The 20,495-nt window shown below is 34.0% G+C and overlaps 2 protein-coding genes and 1 pseudogene across 4 annotated transcripts; 2 read left to right on the forward strand and 1 right to left on the reverse strand.

Annotated features, from left to right (window-relative positions):
- Positions 1-2,801: 2,801 nt before the first annotated feature.
- On the reverse strand, positions 2,802-5,692 carry LOC149193649 (uncharacterized; annotated as a pseudogene).
- On the forward strand, positions 5,043-8,101 carry LOC149193650 (uncharacterized). 3 transcript variants are annotated; one of them, XM_089404860.1, is made up of 5 exons: positions 5,043-6,071; positions 6,229-6,294; positions 6,417-6,448; positions 7,795-7,850; positions 8,009-8,101. In XM_089404860.1, exons 1-4 carry the CDS (start codon positions 5,883-5,885, stop codon positions 7,802-7,804), a joined length of 297 nt encoding a protein of 98 aa, XP_089260986.1. In that variant the 5' UTR covers positions 5,043-5,882; the 3' UTR covers positions 7,805-7,850; positions 8,009-8,101. The 3 variants fall into 3 exon arrangements, with proteins under 3 accessions (XP_089260986.1, XP_089260985.1, XP_089260984.1); XM_089404859.1 differs by lacking the exons at positions 7,795-7,850; positions 8,009-8,101 and adding exons at positions 6,639-6,682; positions 6,866-7,788; XM_089404858.1 differs by lacking the exons at positions 7,795-7,850; positions 8,009-8,101 and adding an exon at positions 6,639-7,788.
- Positions 8,089-15,178, forward strand: LOC149193651 (uncharacterized). The gene is made up of 9 exons (XM_089404857.1): positions 8,089-8,275; positions 8,460-8,515; positions 8,804-9,058; positions 12,688-12,746; positions 12,937-13,029; positions 13,300-13,372; positions 13,836-13,962; positions 14,085-14,202; positions 14,855-15,178. The coding sequence occupies exons 3-9, from the start codon at positions 8,911-8,913 to the stop codon at positions 14,921-14,923; spliced, it is 687 nt and encodes a 228-aa protein (XP_089260983.1). The 5' UTR covers positions 8,089-8,275; positions 8,460-8,515; positions 8,804-8,910; the 3' UTR covers positions 14,924-15,178.
- The last annotated feature ends 5,317 nt before the right edge of the window (positions 15,179-20,495 follow it).

Genomic DNA, 20,495 nt, shown 5'->3' on the forward strand with positions numbered 1-20,495 from the left:
TGGATTGTGTATTGGTTGTAAACCAACATAGATCCATCTTAAGTATGGATCTAACATGAGCCCAAAGGGATAAAAAAATTTCATGTACAAACTTCTTTATAGTGTAAAATACAATGTGTTATTTTTATTGTTTATATTGTATTTTTGAATGTTAAATAGAGTATATATAAGACCAAATAAATGTTTTAACCGTAAAAACTCAATTTTTCATGACATATACATATACATATTTTAAAATATTTTATCAATAACCAAATTAGGAGATTTAAACATCTTACTCACATTTTTTTTTACTTCTAATTACTTTACAACATATCCATTTTTTATTTATTATAGCAGACATTATTTTTTTTATTTAGAACATAATTTTAACTTTTATTTTTATTTTAAGCCGGAAACAGACTAATTAACAAACTTACACATCCCCTCATATTGGGTTGTAGAATGAGCCTTTCAGCTCAAAAATTTGACAAATCCACATATAATGAAATTCAATTTTTATAAATCTTAAAATGCATGCATAAAAGAAAATTAAAAAGTTGATATATTTTTCATCTAAGATAATGGTAAGAGAAAGGTTAATAAATCCTAGAACTATATTTTTCTAAATCTTAATATACATCCATTAGTAGAAAAAAAAATGACATGTTTATATATATATACCTCTTTCATGCATATGTATACCAAACTTTCTTTTATATATATATATCAATTTTTTTATATATTTACTAGCGGATACATATTAAGATTTACAAATATGTAGTTCACTATATATATATACATAAAATAAGTCTCATTTTTAATATAATAGTAAATCTTTTAGTGAATTACGAATAATTATGAGTAATTATGTCAATAGGCATGTTTATTTTGAAATAATGTTTTTAAAATTTTAATTCAATTATCAATAATTATTAGGTGGATAATATGGATTTACCCTCCATAAAATATTCTAGAATATTTTTCATAGTATACACAAATTAAAAGTTGAAATTTATTTCCAAACTAATTATACTATTTTTCCCTTCTAATTGAATTTATTAATTAAAAAAAAAATGTTACATAAACAAATTTCATATGAAATGAGATATGGTTTTTTTGCACGTAGTATTGATAATCTATGGTATCGGTATCGTAACAAAGCCCTTTTACAGTTTAAAAATATTCATAATAAAGTAGAGTGAATCTCCATGGTTAAAAGTCATGTTTCTTATATATATATTTCATTAAAATTTAATAATAATAATAATGTTTTTTAATAAAGTTATAATTTAGTTAATTTTATGATTTTTTTATTTTAGCAATTTGTATAATGAAGTAATTGTTTTAATACTTATTTTGGATTTATATTTATAGGAATTTCCCCACCATTTAATTTATATAGTTGAATTAATGGATAGGAAATTGGTTCTCCATCCTAGTGTGGAAGAGATGTTGACATGCTATGTAAATATTAGCAATGGACTCTGGGTTTTAACAACCCATGGTTTTTATCATTGTTGAAATCGACAAAATATGAGGAAGGTTCTAAAAACATGCAATATCGGCCAAAATATCGACAAACATAAAAAATCAAAAGAAAAATTTCAGATTTTTAAACATTTTGATATTTTCAAAATATGGTGATATTTAGCCTATATTTGAATATCGTAATATTTTCAAAACGGAAAATATCCCGATATTTACTTGGCTATATATCTTTTGGTAGAAAATATCGCGATATTTATTGGACGATATATCTTTTTGTCAAAAATACGCGATATTTACTCCGCCATATATCTTTTTTGTCAAAATATCGCTATATTTTCAAATATTGCCAACATATCAGTGATATTATCAACATTGTTTATCATGATATTCTTCTCCAATATAAACTATTAAAACATAAAATTCCAATGAATTTTCTTCTTTTTCCAAAATGAAAAATTTGATTAGAAATTTATTTACTATATATTTCCACTAGTTATATCCTAAAATGAATTCTGTAAAATTTATACTATATTTTCTTGACATAATGATATTTACGCAGTAAGGCGTTTTTACGCAGTAAGGCGTTTCCCTTTGAAATCAACTTTCCTCTTGGGTTACGTGTACATTTCTGAGCCCCGTGTACATTTCTGAGCCTTTGATTTAAGTGTTAGACGATGAAAATAATCTCATCCATCCAATTGATTAGACGGGTATACGAGGAGACCCTGCAGATAAACGCTTGGCCTCGCTCGACGCTATGCTACTTCCAGGTGCACTTGCCCTTGCTGGGCGATACTATATTACAGGGCCCTGGATCTGTGGAAATCGGCTTCAGGAGGTAGAAGGAAAAGAATCAAGATGCCGAGGGGAACTCTGGAGGTGCTGCTCGTCAACGCCGAGGGGCTGCAAAACACTGCCGAGGGGCTGCAAAACACTGATTTCCTCTATAATATATTATCATCCGAGCCGATCTCTTGCGTTTTAGGCGATCTGATAAATCTTTGGATTCGAATATTGCTAATGAGACAGCTGAATTATGTGTTCTGGTGTATGTTCAGTTGGATCTTTGATTTAATTTTTCTCTAATGTGGCTGTGGTTGCAGGTAACATGGATCCCTATGTCATTATCCAGTGCCGAACTCAGCAACAGAAGAGCAGCGTTGCGTCCGGTGAGTATGCATATTCGTATGGTTTTAGCCGTGTATTGAGAACAGATATTATTGAGAACATGGCTGACTATACTCCGCCTGCAACCCTTAATAATGATCTTTAGTGGAAATCTCTATTTCAGGGGAGCCAATTTTGGGGTCGGCTGGGCAGAAGGTAAATCGAATATGAATTCCACTAATGGAACTAACCTTTTGCTCAGTTTCAGACTAGCAACTAGTATGAATTCCACTAATGGAACTAACCTTTTGCTCAGTTTCAGACTAGCAACCAGTACAAGCCTTCTATTACATGTGATTAAAAATCAATTGATTATGTTTGAAACAAACATCCTAGAAGCCAACCATCCCACATTTAATTTCAAGTTACATTAGTTGAAATTTCGAGCTTTGAAAGTAATATAGTCCATACGCGCCTTTATAACAAGAACCTGGTTGAAGATCAAACAGACCACTGAAAAATCTTTCCGCGTACCATCTGCTAAATTCCAAAAAACTCCTCTACCTTTTGAAATTTCATTCAATTCCAATATGTATAGGTCAGCTCTAGCTTCATGCCATAGGTGTCTCATTGAAGATGTATTAATCTAATTCAGGCAGAATCAGCCTAAATATGAACTTGAAAGATCAATGCTATAATATGAATCTCCTATTATCATCTGTATCAATATTGCTGAATATATTGCTCTCAACATATCTAAACAGTAGATGAAATAATAGCAATATTACTTTGAAGTTTTGTTAATCTACATAGAGGATTATGGCCAACCTCTTGCTGGGATACATTTCATGTCATGACTAATCAATTATTCTCATTAATATTCAAGTAACCAAGAGTTTTGATAGTAGTAGCCCAGAGGTGCCTTTATCATAAGAACTAGGTCAAACAGGAAACTGAAACGTTTTTCAGCATTCCATTTCCTAAATTCCAAATAACTCCCCTATGTTTTAAATCTCATTCAATTCCAAATGTGTGTAGCTCATTCATGCGATATGTGACTCATTCAAGAAATATTTATCTAACACGGCCACAATCAGCCAAGCTTGAAAGATCAATGCCACAATATGAATCTCTTTTAATTATCATCTGCATCCTTATTGCTGAATATATTGCTCTCAACATATCTAAACAGGAGATGTAATAACAGCAATATTACTCAGAAGTTTATTCATTCTACATAGAGGGTTACGGCATTATTACTCGGAGGTTTATTCATACTACACAGAGGATTATGGCCAGCCTCATGCTTGGGTACATTTTCATGTGCATGACTATTGAATTATTGTCATTAATGTTCAACCAACGAAATGGATGTGACAGAGGAGAGAACTCTACACATTATTCCTCCCTGTTTTGCCTCAGGGCACAATCTAAATCCAAAATCATATTCGGCAATGTTCCGTAAAACCCACACCGTATAGCCACACTGCATTTTCACATCTTCATAATATCCTTGGAGATCAAAAACCAGCCAACGTTTCACTTGTTTGAACACATAATTTTCAGGTTCATCCAAACTATTCTGAAAAATATTCTAAATTTGGATTATATTGATTAATCCTTAGCAAATATTCTGAAATCTACTAATGAACAGGATAATAACAGCATTGAATAAGTAGGCCATTGGCATATTTATTTAGATAAAAAACAGCTCAAGTGGCACAAGATGGGCTTTTGAACACGGATTAAATAATGGGTTTATTCTATTTCTTTGGGTAGAGTTGCACCTAAATTCCCACCATTACACAGTTAGCGAGAATTAACACAGGAAGCCAATCAAAATACCAATTTGAATGAATCAGTATTATGAATTAATTAATGAAACGAAAAAGGAATTACGTCTGTTTACTACAGTAGACCAGGCTAAGACTCAATGTATAGTGTACTTGTTTTCATTAGGGTTTCACAATTTGGAATTTCCCCATGTAAATGATGTAAGACCTTAGCTATGATTACAATGATAATTGATATATCCACTAGACAACTGTAGTGAATGTCTCAATGAATGGAAAAATAATCGGTATTGAGAAATCTTATGGTGCAGACGAGAGAAGCCAAGATTCTTGGAAATGGATATGGAGAGTTGGACCAAAGCACTTTGCTCTTGTCAAACAGAAACTGGTGCAATATCCAATGGTTGAAACAATCTGCGTTGTCTTCAAAATATAACAAGCACTCACTCCAACACTTCTACCTTGAATGACCAAACCCCAAACAGCTGTGCGGCCCTGCTGATCTGAACTCTGCCTTCCATTCCCATTGCAGAGCACATGTTCTTCACTTTCAGGAGAGATATCTTGATCCAATTTTTGTACAAGAATAACTGCATCAGGAGATATATCTCTCAGAGAATTTCTGGTCTTAGCCCAACTGTCTACCTTTCCAAACATATCCGCATAATCCCTTTGTTTCTTCAAACTTGTTGAAGGAGAATTTCTGTCAAATACATAGTGCAGAAAGGGGCTTCCTGAATATGCTTGACAATCTGCTCGACCAGGCAATGAAACATGGAGCAGAAGTCAGAATTTCACCAGGGGGGCGGCTATATACAAAAAGATGATATTCCTAACTTCTGCCAGACAAAATGAAAACCAATTAATCAAATTTCATCAGATTCCATCCACAATTAAAGTCACATCAAGACAATTGCATCATAAACAACAAACCCATCAATAATATTGCATTAGATTCTTCCAAAACGTAAAAACTATTATATTTTTATTCATGCTTACTAGTCTACCTCCATTACAGAATCTCTCATCCATTCTTCGAGCTTCTCAGATGTAACTGGTGGACAAATTTTCATTTCCTCGGCACAACTTAGCTCATCTATACCTATGGGCAATAAGCTCATTTTGTTGTTTTCCTTGTTCCCTGTTTGAAAACTGGTTGCATTGCTGGTTAGGACATAGGGTTTGGCGTTTGAAATACTATTCTTAAATTAAATTGCAGAGATGGCCATGCTCTGTTTTCCATTAGAAGACAATCTCGCAGGCTTAACCACAGAATTCTCAAGAAAAACAAAGACTCCGCTTTGCAGTGCCTTGGTAACCATTGAAACTCTGGCAAGCGTTAATTACGCCGTAAGGCGTTTCCCTTTGAAATCAACTTTCCTCTTGGGTTACGTGTACATTTCTGAGCCTTTGATTTAAGTGTTAGACGATGAAAATAATCTCATCCATCCAATTGATTAGACGGGTATACGATGAGACCTCGCAGATAGACGGTTGCCCTCGCTCGACGCTATGCTACTTCCAGGTGCACTTGCCCTCGCTCGGCGATACTATATTCCAGGGCCCTGGATCTGTGGAAATCGGCGTCAGGAGGTAGAAGGAAAAGAATCAAGATGCCGAGGGGAACTCTGGAGGTGCTGCTCGTCAATGCCGAGGGGCTGCAAAACACTGCCGAGGGGCTGCAAAACACTGATTTCCTCTGTAATATATTATCATCCGAGCCGATCTCTTGCGTTTTAGGCAATCTGATAAATCTTTGGATTCGAATATTGCTAATGAGACAGCTGAATTATGTGTTCTGGTGTATGTTCAGTTGGATCTTTGATTTAATTTTTCTCTAATGTGGCTGTGGTTGCAGGTAACATGGATCCCTATGTCATTATCTAGTGCCGAACTCAGCAACAGAAGAGCAGCGTTGCGTCCGGTGAGTATGCATATTCGTATGGTTTTAGCCGTGTATTGAGAACAGATATTATTGAGAACATGGCTGACTATACTCCGCCTGCAACCCTTCATAATGATCTTTAGTGGAAATCTCTATTTCAGGGGAGCCAATTTTGGGGTCGGCTGGGCAGAAGGTAAATCGAATTTTTCCGTGTCAAATCCCGCCTGGAAAACCTTTAGTACTCATTTTGATTATCAATCACCTTCCACGAAGGAGAGCCTTAGGGAATCCTACATAGTAAGCCATAAACCAGCATTTTTACATAGAACTTGGGGAGTCTGCAATTCTCAATGTGGATTTAGTTTTTCATTTATGTTTTTCAGGCCAAGTTTTATCCGAGTATCTTTTCTCAACTTCCTCTGTTCAGGTAAGACGCTACATCACATCCTGTGATTTTATGCACCGTAATTTCCTTTCTTTTAATGGTTTGTTTGCAGCGTTCAAACACTTGATTTAGACGTTCTGTTTTTTAACCTCTTTTGAATGGTTTGTAAATATCTTTTATGATCTTCACTTATATTTTAATGATCTGATTCCTTTTTCAATGCAGTGGCTATTGACGGGTTTTGACTTTGGCTTTAGTTTTTCATATCAGATACTATATCAGGGATTCCAGTGATCTCAGTGATCTCAGACCTTCAAGATTCAGGGTTTCCAGTTTGACACGCGCATTTTTGTTGAGAACATTAAGATGTTCAAGATGTTAAAACATCTTGTAGGCACCTGATAATGATCATTCCTTCGATTTGCACTTGACTCTAGCTAACCTAGAGCATTAGCTGCGATGAAATGTTTTATTGGACAAAGAAAACCCTTTCTGATGGACCATTGCAGAATAACTTGATTGGTTAATTGCTTATTTGACCTTAGGATACCAATCCATGTCATCATATCTGAAGTAATATACCATTCTAATCTGTGTAGGACTTTATCAAAATCAATCTTGAGGAGCAGATCTTCTAGATGAATTTCTCCAGCCCACTAGATAGTTTTCAAGCTTAATTTTTTTGTGGTTAATGCCTCTGCAGAAGTCTTCAATGCCCTTTGTTGAATCCAAGCTTTCTTGGGTGTGTTGAGAATGCTTTGGGCATACGAGAATGGCTGGAATCTAATGATCACCAGTAGAACTGAGTTCCCTCTGCAAACCTGAATTTTGTTTTTGCATTCCCGGAAGCATTAGCCTGCTCGCATACCCCACCCTGCCAATACCAAAATCCAAACAGGATTTAGTTTTTCATTTATGTTTTTTAGGCCAAGTTTTATCCAAGTATCTTTTCTCAACTTCCTCTGTTCAGGTAAGAGGTTACATCACATCCTGTGATTTTATGCTCCGTAATTTCCTTTCTTTTAATGGTTTGTTTGCAGCGTTCAAACACTTGATTTAGACTTTCTATTTTTTAACCTCTTTTGAATGGTTTGTAAATATATTTTAATGATCTTCACTTATATTTTAGTGATCTGATTCCTTTTACAATGCAGTGGCTATTGACGGTTTTGACTTTGGCTTTGGTTTTTCATATCAGATACTATATCAGGTATTCCAGTGATCTCATCATATCTGAAGTAATATACCATTCTAATCTGTGTAGGACTTTATCAAAATCAATCTTGAGGAGCAGATCTTCTTGATGAATTTCTCCAGCCCACTAGATAGTTTTCAAGCTTAATTTTTTAGTGGTTAATGCCTCTGCAGGAGTCTTCAATGCCCTTTGCTGAATCCAAACTTTCTTGGGTGTGTTGAGAATGCTTTGGGCATACGAGAATGGCTGGAATCTAATGGTCACCAGTAGAACTGAGTTCCCTCTGCGAACCTGAATTTTGTTTTTGCATTCCCGGAAGCATTAGCCTGCTCGCATACCCCACCCTGCCAATACCAAAATCCAAACAGGATTTAGTTTTTCATTTATATTTTTCAGGCCAAGTTTTATCCGAGTATCTTTTCTCAGCTTCCTCTGTTCAGGTAAGAGGCTACATCACATCCTGTGATTTTATGCTCCGTAATTTCCTTTCTTTTAATGGTTTGTTTGCAGCGTTCAAACACTTGATTTAGACTTTCTGTTTTTTAACCTCTTTTGAATGGTTTGTAAATATATTTTAATGATCTTCACTTATCTTTTAATGATCTTATTCCTTTTTCAATGCAGTGGCTATTGACGGTTTTGACTTTGGCTTTGGTTTTTCATATCAGATACTATATCAGGTATTCCAGTGATCTCAGACCTTCAAGATTCAGGGTTTCCAGTTTGACACGCGCATTTTTGTTGAGAAAATTAAGATGTTCAAGATATGAAAGATCTGTCAATGTGTTTAATTCTAAGCAAAATTCCATGCATAGTTTTTCCAGTGATCTCAGGCCTTCAGGATTCACGGTTTCCTGCTTGATGCACCCATTTATGTTGAGATATTTTAGATGTTCAAGATTTGAAATATCTGTCAATGTCTTTAATTCTAAGCAAGATTCTGGATTTGTGTTGATTTATATGTGCAGTGGTAATGTCTATCCGCTTGTGATTGCTGCACATCCATCAGAACCTAATCAGTTTTCCATTGGGTTGACTGGGCGTTGTCTCAACACCAGCTTGTAGAAGTTCTTCCATGTTCAGATTGTCACCCTACAGCAGGGAAAACCAGAGAGAGCTGTTGAAAAGGAACATGAGAGTTTGCAAAGGCAAACAGGATGGAGGAAAAAAGAAGGGACACATGGATCAGTTTTATAAACATCGGGCATCTTCCAGAAAAATAAGTAAGAGACTTCTGTCGTAGGAAGTTCACAGATTTATATTATGTAAGAACAAGAAACCAAAGACAAAGTTGCAAACTTATGATTTTCTTGGGTTAAAAGTTCATGTGTATAATCATTGGTGTGTATGCATTAGCAGCTTGTAGTTGAGCTTTCTGATACGGATTTATTATATAGACAACAAGGCTCCATTTTTATATCACCCAGAAGACACAAAAGATATAAATCAGTAACAAAGGAGGCCAATTAAAAATCTCTGTAACCCAATTAATTGTGTAAAATGAAGAATTGAAAATCGTATCATAACTCCAATATATGGAAGATGTGAGGAAGCAGTTCGATCATAAAAAACAGAAAAAAATAAAGACTGAATACAATATCTTGCTACTAACTATTAACATCTGTGGATAACATAGCATCCAGAGTAAATAACATTCATACTGATCATAAAGACATGATACACAACTCCTTTACAATGAAGAAATAACAATGATTTGATTAAAAGAAAACAGCATTAGAAAAGTCCAGATTTTCATAAGCATATAGCAGTAGGTTACGGTTAGATTACTGTGAGATCATCCCCAAGGCATCTGAATGTCTCCCTCCTTAATAGTCTTTTTCTTCTTCTTGTTTTCACTTTTCGCTGTTTGACTCCTATGCTCAGTCACTGCAGCTAGATATGTTCAACAGAGGCATCCCAGGGCGATATATCAAATTTGACTTATCCTCCATAACAGGTATTAGGCTCAAAATATTCTGCAAAATAAAATCAGATTATATCTATTACAGCTTCAGGCAGAACCTTTTTGCGCTATTTTTGACACGTGGAACTACCTAAATCACGATTTCTTAATGCATTTGATTCATCTGATCTCAGATTCAAATGGAAAAGGTAAACCACTCATAAGATAAATTATATCAATCAAGTGAGAATGAATAGAAATTATATAAATAAACTGTATGTCGCATTCAAACTACAATCTTATATTGCATGCTGAAACTCATTCTCTTCCTCTTAGTCTTAAGAGAAACTACTCTGAGGAACAAGCATAAAGTAATTAGACAACGAAATCTCCCCACATACAACTGTAAACAGTGCATGCCCAAACCAATACTAATGACTGTCAATTATCACAACAACACTGGTTTAGAGGTTGCCTTGGAGTGTATAGCATAAAACCCATTTGCCAGCGCCTCCTTAAGAAGAATCAATCACAGCTCAAATAATAGACCAAATCAATTGACACAACTGACTATAGAGGAAAAGTTTTTTAAGGTGTTGAACCACACCTCGGAAGATTAGTACTTGGCAAACATGGCTTTTACCGGTATCAGAATTGACCAAAGCTCTGGTTAGAAACTCATTGGCAGTAGAACCCACTTCCTTAACTCTCCACAACATATTCTCTGTTTGCCCTTCTTTGTACCAGAAAGCCAGAGGACCATCCACGAACCAGCCGGGTAGTATAAGGTTGACTAATACTTTTGTGAACCTTGGTACTATTGAGGTGGCAATGCTGTATTCAAAAACGTATCTGATCCGTAGTCCCTTCTTTGAGCCATGTGATTATCCAAGGCATCTGAAGTCATGAATCTAATGCCTCTGCTTTCATTATTTTCGGACATGGAAGATTTAATCAACAACTTTGCCCAGTAACCATTTACTGAATTCCAGAAAGTGACTTCCTTACACAAAACTTCTAAACCTAATCTTTTAGATTTGAATGAATTTCAGCACATTTTACACACATTGGAAAAGATATTCATCCATATGCATTCTTAAAATCTCAAATCTGTTTTACAATTTTTACAGAGAAGATATGCACCAATTTCTTAGTTTACCCAAACCAGGTCCTGAAGAATACCATATTACCATCTCCCAAAAGATTTTATACCCAAAGTTCCTGCTACTGCGCTGCCTCATAGAATGCACACTGTCTCCAAAGCATAAGAGTCTTGGTTCTCTTTGACAATGAAATCTATCCAAATATTTAATGAAAGACTTCCATACCCAAACTAATAACAATAGCTTCCATTTTCACAGCCTCAGAAAGACAGCAGAGAGGTTGTTTTAATGCCTAGTGAATGTGGTATTGCCCTCAACAGTGATAAAGGCTCCCACAATATCAAACATTGCTCAATTAGTAAACAAAAAGAATGGAAAAATCACTGAAACAGTAAACAACTTTTCTGGCACTTCACTCATCATCATCCCTCATCAGGGATGAAAAGAAAGCATAAATGATTTATTGAGATTGAGAAACAGTGATTGATACCATTGACAAATTTTATTTAGGGTGTAAAATCGTTGCAGTCATGTTCGTCTATGAATGATCATTTTGGAGATGATAATTTTGATGTTTTGTATTCAGAAATTCATAACGCATTGAACTCCAGAAACAAAAAAAACCATCAAAGAAAATCCATCACTTTTCCTGAACTTTCTTGACAATTCTCCGGGGGTGCAGACGTTAGGGATAGTCTCTCCAATTTGACTGCAATCTCCTCAATATCCGCCTCTATTTCCCTTGTATTGTCTTCAGGCGTATCAGTCATTAAACTGATAGCTTCATTCCTTTTCCAACGAGCCACAACTTTTCTGATTTATAATCAAAGGCAGCAAATTTAAAAATTTCACGCAGGCTTTACAAGGGGACTATACATCTATTATTAGTGACAACCTTTTTAAAGGATTTACGCTACAAATGATTCAACAGCAGTTTAATACACTTTCATTCTAATACAATCGTGCCTTAATACCAACGGACAACCCCCTATGAATGTATGCAATAGCGGATCAGCGTTTAGAGTTCACACCCGGCCATCATAATTAAATAATAGAACTGTCTGCCGCAGACAGACTAGGCACACATTAATCTACCGCAGCAACGCTCTTTTGAGCCCGCACTTGTAAGTTCAACCGGCCACCACACGTAGTTGAGAGCCCTCTCTGCGCAAACAGCTAGGAACCACTAATGAAAACCACGCAGAATAATGAAACTAACTCCGTATTCGACCAAACAGAATAATGAAACAGTCACGTATATACAGCATATAAGGTTTTACCATCGCCAAGCTGCCTTAATACACAGGTAATTATATATCACATGCAATCAATCACGCATGTTAGGAGAGCAACAATTGCATTCCTCTGCTTTGTTTCTGCATTCTCTGGGCACTCAAAAGCTCTATATCCCAGCTTATTGCTGTAACATTTTATTTCTCTGCCTCCTCCTCTGAATCTCAGAAAAATTATTTGTGATGAGTCATATTATGATTTACATCTTCAAGAAATACTTCGTATCCTTTTTCAAGAAATACTTCGTATCCTTTTTCAAGAAATACTCTGTATCCTTTTTCCAATTATTTTGGCTGTGGCATCGCATGGGCCGTGTTGTGGTTACTCTCCGATGCCCTGTCATTGCGTTTTAGTGGTTGTTCTCTCTAATCTCGGTGTCATTAATTGGTTGAAAAGGCAAAGACCAGCGGTGGGCAGCTTCTTGGCTATTCACAAGTTCATCTGATCTTAGTATTTTTCTATCAATACAAATATGAGGTCTCCGTTTGCTTTTAAAAATAAGAAATTGTTATGGTGCAACCAATGACTATATGGTATCGTTTGTTGCTTGCAGTCCTGCCTACTGTGCTAGACATCACGAACACTCCAGATGATTCTCAAGTTATTTTAAAGGTACGCTATCTCATAAAAAATATTATCCAGTGCTTATGACGGTAGGTGGTAACATAAGTCTTGTCATAGATGTTCGATCCAGCTTTAAGAATTATGATGAATATAATCCAATCTTGCAGCATCCAGACCTATGGATAGTTATGTTTGGTTCGACAGTAGATTTTAATATATGTTTTTTTTATGGAAACAGGGAATTTCCACAGACCGTATTCTTAATTTATGTCGATTATTAGCTGTGAATGTGGGGACATGCCATCTGACCAACTATTCTTTATCCCATGAGGTAAGAAAATCAGTAGTTCAGAAGCTCATTAAATAATGGGGTTGTTTGACACGCTGGTGGATTGCAATTGACTGGTTCTGTTCAAGATATCATGTGGTATGACCCTACTTGCATTAACAACACAGGTGTTCGTGTCAAGATAGAAATAGCTATGTACAGTGAAACTGGTTCTATTATTAGTTTGTAAAGCTTAAGTGTGACCATGGCAACATTGGCCATCTTAGTTTTCTTGAAGTATCCATGACTTGGTAAAAACTTGAATTATACCAGGTTCGTGGCAACAGGTTGAGGGATTCATCAGATGTTGCAACCTTGAAGCCCTGTGCCCTTACTCTTGTAGAAGGTAACCAATAACTCTGCTCCCCCATCTGAACAAGTCAGGGGAGATAGCTAGAAATTTTGTCTTGCCTTTCTTTAAAATATAAATGTTTTTATCTTGAGTATGCATATTCCTATGGTTTTAGCCGTGTATTGAGAACATATATTATTGAGAGCATCGCTGACTAGTCCCTGATAAATAGATCCCCAATCTCTGATAAAATTCTTCCGTTCGCATAATTTTTAAGTTTGTTTATAGGTATCCAGGGTTCAAATGCTTTTCAAACAATGGAGAAAATGGTTACATCGTTTTAAGAAAGAGTTCGTGGTGAGGTCTTAGTTATGACTGAGTGCCCCTGGATTATCTGTGGGAAGAAGAAATTACACAAATCTTTTCTATATGCAGGGGAAGTAGGGAGATTTCACAAATTTTTCCCCCAAAAATATATAGAGTTAAAAATTAATAGATCGGATCTCTGAAATTGCAGGTAAAGGTAGCAATCCCGAGTGGAATGAGCAATTTGTTTTCATTGTAGCCGACGGGGTTGCTGAACTCACCTTAAAAATAATGGACAACGATAGTGGAAACGCGGATGACTTCGTTGGGGAAGCAAGGTGCAGATGAGTCTCCAGCATTATGATCTCAGTCATTTTTTCAGATCCTACAGTCTTTCATCGTTTTTCAATATTTCTGTTTTCTGATCATATATCTTTATATTTCTGATTGTGGTGCACAGCATTCCCCTGGAGGGAGTATTCATGGAAGGAAGCCTACCCCCGACTTCCTACAATGTTGTCCTTCCAGACCAGAACTACTGTGGGGAGATAAAAGTTGGCCTCACATTCACTATTAAGGTAGATTCTATATATGCAGAGGCTCTTTATATCAGAAACATTTTTTTGCATGGTAATAGGATGGATTCATATTAGCTCTGGATATTGACCAATCACTATAAATTTCATTTTCAAATTTTGTTTTACAGATGTAAGAAGATAATCTCAATAAAAAGTTTAAACTTGTTCCTTGTAGATCTTTTAAAGTTAAATATCTTCTTAGAATTTAATGGATTTAAGGATATAAAGGATCTATGGATATAAAGGATGTATTGTAGATTTTGAGAATATTCAAGATATATGAATAATAGAATTTGAAAATCTTAGGGAGCAATACAAAGTTTAAACTTTAAAGTTAAATACTTTTCTAGAATTTCATGGATCCATGAATATGGTAGGTTTTGAGTATATTCAAGATCCATGAATATTGTAGAATATGAGAATCTTAGAGAGATTACAAATAAGATTAAGGTGAAACAGGTCAAACAAATTGACCAGGCAGATTCTATCATATTCTCAAATTCTAAAATATTCCTAGAATTTATTATCAAATTAATTTAGATTCCATAACCCTAACATGTAATTGTGTTTTTTCATATAAATTCCCATCAAATTACTTCAATCCTATGAACTTAAATATGTTTTTTCATATTATGGTGATTGGAAATTGCAGGAAGAAGAAGATTGCTGTGAGGAAGCAACAACGGAGGAGGTCGGAGGGTGGAAAGAAAGCTCCTACTGACCATTCCTTTCAATTGTTATGTTCAGTAGGTCACATAACATAGAAAATCTTCAAAGAAATCGAATGTATTGTCGCATCAAACGCAAGAAATTCTGAAATAGTGTTTATTGGGAGTATATCATTCTGAAATAATGTTTATTGGGAATATATTTGCATCTTTCCTCGCCTATGACTCTCTTTTAGTGTCGCATCTAACACATAAATTCTGAAATAGTGTATCCACATCGTTCCTGGACTATGACTCTTTTTGTGTGGTTTGATGTTTATCTTTTCTACCAATCATTGAAACTCTTCATGGAAACGTTGTGATTTCTCTAGAGACTATACAGAATGGATTTCCGCACTTTATGCCTTACGGCGTTTTCTTTGCAACATCTGGTGCAAATGCTAGTAATATTCTTACTAATGCATTCAGAGCTTTTTATCCAATTTTTTTTTTCCCTTTCTTTTACATCAAGTCCTAAATATTGACAAAATTCAAAAATTCAAGGAATTAGTATTTTCTCATCTTTTGCTATTGTTATCCTCTGTACTCAGCTCAGGGAAAAGAATATTGAAGTGAATCCTTTTGGGATCAAGGAGTTTGAAAACTGCAAGTCCAGCGATTTTTATCTAAAAACACGGATAGTCGGGTTTGTACAGTCCTCTTTGAACATCTAACTATATTGTTTAAATAATCTGGGATTTTGGATATTAATAGTTGCGTATAACATATGATATTTTGGGGGGCCTGGAGTATGCCTTAAAACTGTTTCTGCTTGATTAAGAGCTCGTTTTCCTCGGATGTAAGGAAACAGGTTAACGGTCCAAGATCAGAGGTATCTGACAGGAGTGAAACCCTGCCCCCTTACGAACCACCAGCGGGTTATTCCAGGTAGCGTGGTTTTCCTTGAATAACGGTGATGAGTCAAACTTACATTTGCCGTTAGCAGCTAGAAATGGTTGTCATCACTATTGGTTTGACAACTGAGTTATGATAGGTTTTCCCACCTTAAAAAAAAAAAAACAAAACAAAACAAAAACAAAAAACATATGGTATTTTGGATAACAATGTTGATGCTCATTCTTTCCAAGAATTCAGTGCCAATGGCCATTCCTTGTACCCAACACATATACAGTTTGTAAATTTCTAATGATTGCGGTATATCATCACAGTTAGATAACTAGTTTGTCAAAATCTAATTGTGAGCATATACAATAAGATCACAATTAAATAACTAATCTGTCAAAATCTAATTGTAAACATATACAATCCCAACTCATTTAATGTTCATTAACTAATAAACTACTTATTTTCAATGCTCTTTGTCTACTGACTAATAAACTACTTATTTTCAACGCTCTTTATCTACTCTGCTACCTCCATTATGTCCGATTCCAGAAGCTAACCAGAATTTACCCGCCAGTATGAATGGAAAGCAAGATCTGTGTACTCCTAAAACAAGTTCTCCGGATTGCGTCAGGGCAAGGCCAAGATTCGAATCAATTTTCTGAAAGATCTAATTTTGGTACGTTCGAGAACGATCTACGCAATGTAACTCAACAGGATTTTCAAATACAAAAACAGGTTTGGATGGCATCAGTAAAGAAGTCAATTTCAACTGTCGCAGAAGTGGATTTTGCCCAATTTTTTTCTACAGGCTTGTTCAAATAGGCCATTTTTAAGTGGATTGCAGATTCCTCAAATATTTTCGAATCTGATGGACATGTGCATAGTCAATTTTTTGATGGCGCCCATGTCCATCAAATCCCAGAATATTCTGGAAATCTGCAATCAACTTAAACTCACTGACTCAAATATCAGTCACAAAGAAATACTCAAGGTATGAGCTTTTTGTCAGACCCTGCCCTTTCTATCACTAGAAATCTGGAAAACCAGTGCAAGCACTGGGAATATCCCGATGGTACCTTTTACAGAAACCCAGAATGTTGCTTATGTAAAAAAGTTTACAGTCAGACTCGAAGAACCATTTTCTGCAACATCGTTTTGAGCTCTAAGATGATCCTCTAGGATGACCATAACCATGTAGAAATGGCTTTAAATGTAGTATTTTTTGTCATAGTATTTTGGATATAGTATCATCCTTTAGTTAGTAGTTTTGAGAATATAAGTATATATTTAAAAATATATATATAATTTTTTTAAATATAAAATGTAAAATAATTTATATAAAAATTATAATAGTTTTCATAAAAATTAATAATTAATTATTCTAGATTTTTTTATTTCTAGATTTACCAACCATCTAGAATTATCAAACTTTTTTTTTTAATTTGGCAAATTCATATTTCATACTAAAACCATAAAACGACGATGCTTATCCTTTAATAAGTGGAATGACATTTGCACGGCAATACATTCTCTTTCATTAATTTCGAAAAAAAAAAAAATTAAATAATTTAAATTTTACAATAAAATATTAAATTATTTAATAATTTATTATTTTATTTTATTTCATATTTTTATATTAAAAATAAATAAATAAATATTTTATTATACAAAACTTAAAAATAAATAAATATGTATTGAGAAAACAGAAATAACTATAAAATATTTGATATAGGCAATCCAATAACATATTCATCTAAATAGCTTGAAAAAATAACCCAATCATTAATGCAACACGTTGCAAATGTACGTACTCTATTTTAATGTAATTTATCAAATTAAATTTTTGTATTTATTTATTATTTTATGGTGTATTATAAAAAATTAAAAAATTAATATAATTAATTATTTTGTGTAAATTTGAAAGTGACTTTGCCATCAATAAAGTTAATTAAAGTGTTGCTCAGTTATATTTTTAAATTGGAATGATATGATAATTTTATTTTATCAGCTAAAAACTTATTATAAAAATTGATATTATTATTTTAAAGTTAAAAATAATACAATAATATAAAGTTAAAGAGAAAAAACATGATATTATAAATATATTATTAATTCAAATCTTATAAACCAAAAATTATATTATAAATATATTATTAATTCAAATCTTATAAACCAAAAGCATTTTTTTTAATATAAGAAGAAAATAAACATTTTTTTTATATGAAGAAAATAACAATATAGAAAATAAATATTGTTAAGAGAAACAAATTTTGATGAATTTTATTTGGGATAAATTTTTTAAATATTATAGATAAAATAGTCTTACATTTTAAGAGGGTTGAAAATGGAAAGAGTGTTTTCTTAAATTGTTTCCTTTATACTAAGACTAAATTTAAATTCTTTTTACCTCAAAAATTACAGTGATCGGAAATGCTTCTCTTAATATTTTTTTAGTGTGAATAGTATTTAAAACAATTCCAAATAATATCTCACTTATTAATGTTCAATAAAATATTAAAGTATATTCGGTATATTACTATTACTAAAGTCTATTAATATAAACATACTTTATATCTTACTAAAGTCTATTAATATATACATACTGTATATCTTTAAATTTGAGTTTGCATTTTAAAAGGAAGGAAAAAAAAAACCAATCACTTATTTTTAACCACAATTTTAATTAGAAAATTAGAATTAAACCATTACAAAATCTGTGTTAGTTAAAAATGCGATTGAATTGAAAATCAATTTGCAATGCAAATGTAATTCATCGATAGGTGTATATATTTCAACCTCGGGTGGATGTGGGTCGTAGGATTTTATTTTTTTTTAATCAATAGTCAGGATGGATTGTGCTTCAAATATTCTTCATCTAAAAAGTTAATATACGATTGTGATGAGAGAGAGTGCAGATAAAGGTGATAACGTGGCGGTGGAGGTCAATCGATCCTTCTCAGCAATGGTAACGTGGCAATGCAAGGAGTTGGATCCCTCTTGTCATTATTCAGAAGTGGAGGTGAATCGGTTCACCATGCTCTAAATTGTGAGTATTCCAAGACGACACTTCAAGCTTAACCGTGACAACGAGTTCTAAGGTGTTGATGTTTACATGTCTTTGATGGATGTTTGTACCACCATTTTCCGCATGTATGCAAAGAAGGGAGGCAATTTAGAGATGGTGATACATGTTTTCCCTTTCTTATGAAGCGTGAGTAGGTTGTGTCATTTCATTTATCCTTCCATTGCTTCATCACTTCAATTGAATGCATTATCTATGCAAAGTTGCATGGATGCCACTCAGGAGGTTTGTTTGTATCAGAAAATGAAAACTCACTCAAGAGCTTCATGATTGCATTCAAAATACAGCAATTTATACAGAAACCTAGCCAGAGAATCTATAGGGATTCCACCCATTATCATTTACTTTCTACCTAAACTTGCTGACTATGACTATTAACTCTTCATCGACTGAGGAACAGTGTGAGTGATTATTATTATGACACCTCCCCTTAATCATGACCTATAGTTTAACTTTCCTACTAGTCTCGGTCTCAGGTAGGCCTACAAACATGACTCAAATATTTCATTTTTGACTTTCTTTGCCACAGTATAATGATGACACTTTTTCTTGAACTTGTTGCTCCATACTTCTTTCTTCTTCTTCTTACTCCAAATCATGAACACTGGATATTGCTCTTGTTACAAATAGGATGATGTCAATTCATTTCAACTCATTTTTCAACATGTTCACTTCCATCATTGAGAGTTTTTAAGTATAGTTCAATTGCAACTGAGTTATATTCTTCTTTTTTTGTTGCTTCTTCCTGGTAACTACGAATACTTGCACACTCATAAACATTCATGAGATTCACTACATCATTACAATTTGAGTTCTTTCTAACTTTTTCTTCCTCTACCAAGTCTTTGTACTCATTTTCATCTGGCTTATCCAAATGATTTGCAAGCAGAGTTACTCTTCCACTTAACAAATCATCCACAAGTTTCTTTTCCTATAGCATTTGTAACCAATCGTCACTTAAAAAATTTCTTCATCATATAATGGTTCATAAATTGTTGCACATTCATCATTAAACACTGCATCACATGCTCCTCTATTGTCAACTACAAACATACTTTGATTCTTGATGTTTTCAGCACAATCACCATTTTTAACAACACCTTCATCGACTTGATCTTTCTCACTCCTCTTCATGTTGTATTTAATTTCAAGAATATCCCAAAACATTTTTGCATCACATATTTCACCAAATTCATACAAAATACTAGAGAAGATGTTTTCATCTAGTGCTTATATAATAAGAAGCAATGTATTGCAACTCTACGCTTATTTCGAAGATTTATATAAGTTTCTTGAACAAATTCCCATAAATCTACTAAACCAAGCAATCCCTCCATTTTATTTTCCCAAAGCTTAAAATTTTTACTTGAGAAAGATGGCAGAACTAGCATTAATCGCTTCAATATTGAATCAGTATCTTCAAATTATTCAAGTTGATTCATGTCTTCATTAGGCATGGGTTTAATAATTGGAAACATTTCAATGTTCCTTCTGTCAACTGCACTTTTCCACCACACTTCTACTAGGTGTTACACTACTAGTGGCTTTCAAAAATTTCGGGATCACAACATTGGCAGCATAGTTGCAGTGATTCTCCTCTGGCACCTTCAAAAACAATTCAATCACCAGTTGTGTAAACTATAAAAGGAAAATGCTCA

Source organism: Pinus tabuliformis, chromosome 2_2 (assembly GCF_031772625.1).
Source record: "Pinus tabuliformis cultivar Carrire ecotype Pingquan chromosome 2_2, CPIR1, whole genome shotgun sequence".
NCBI classification, from domain to species: Eukaryota; Viridiplantae; Streptophyta; class Pinopsida; order Pinales; family Pinaceae; genus Pinus; species Pinus tabuliformis.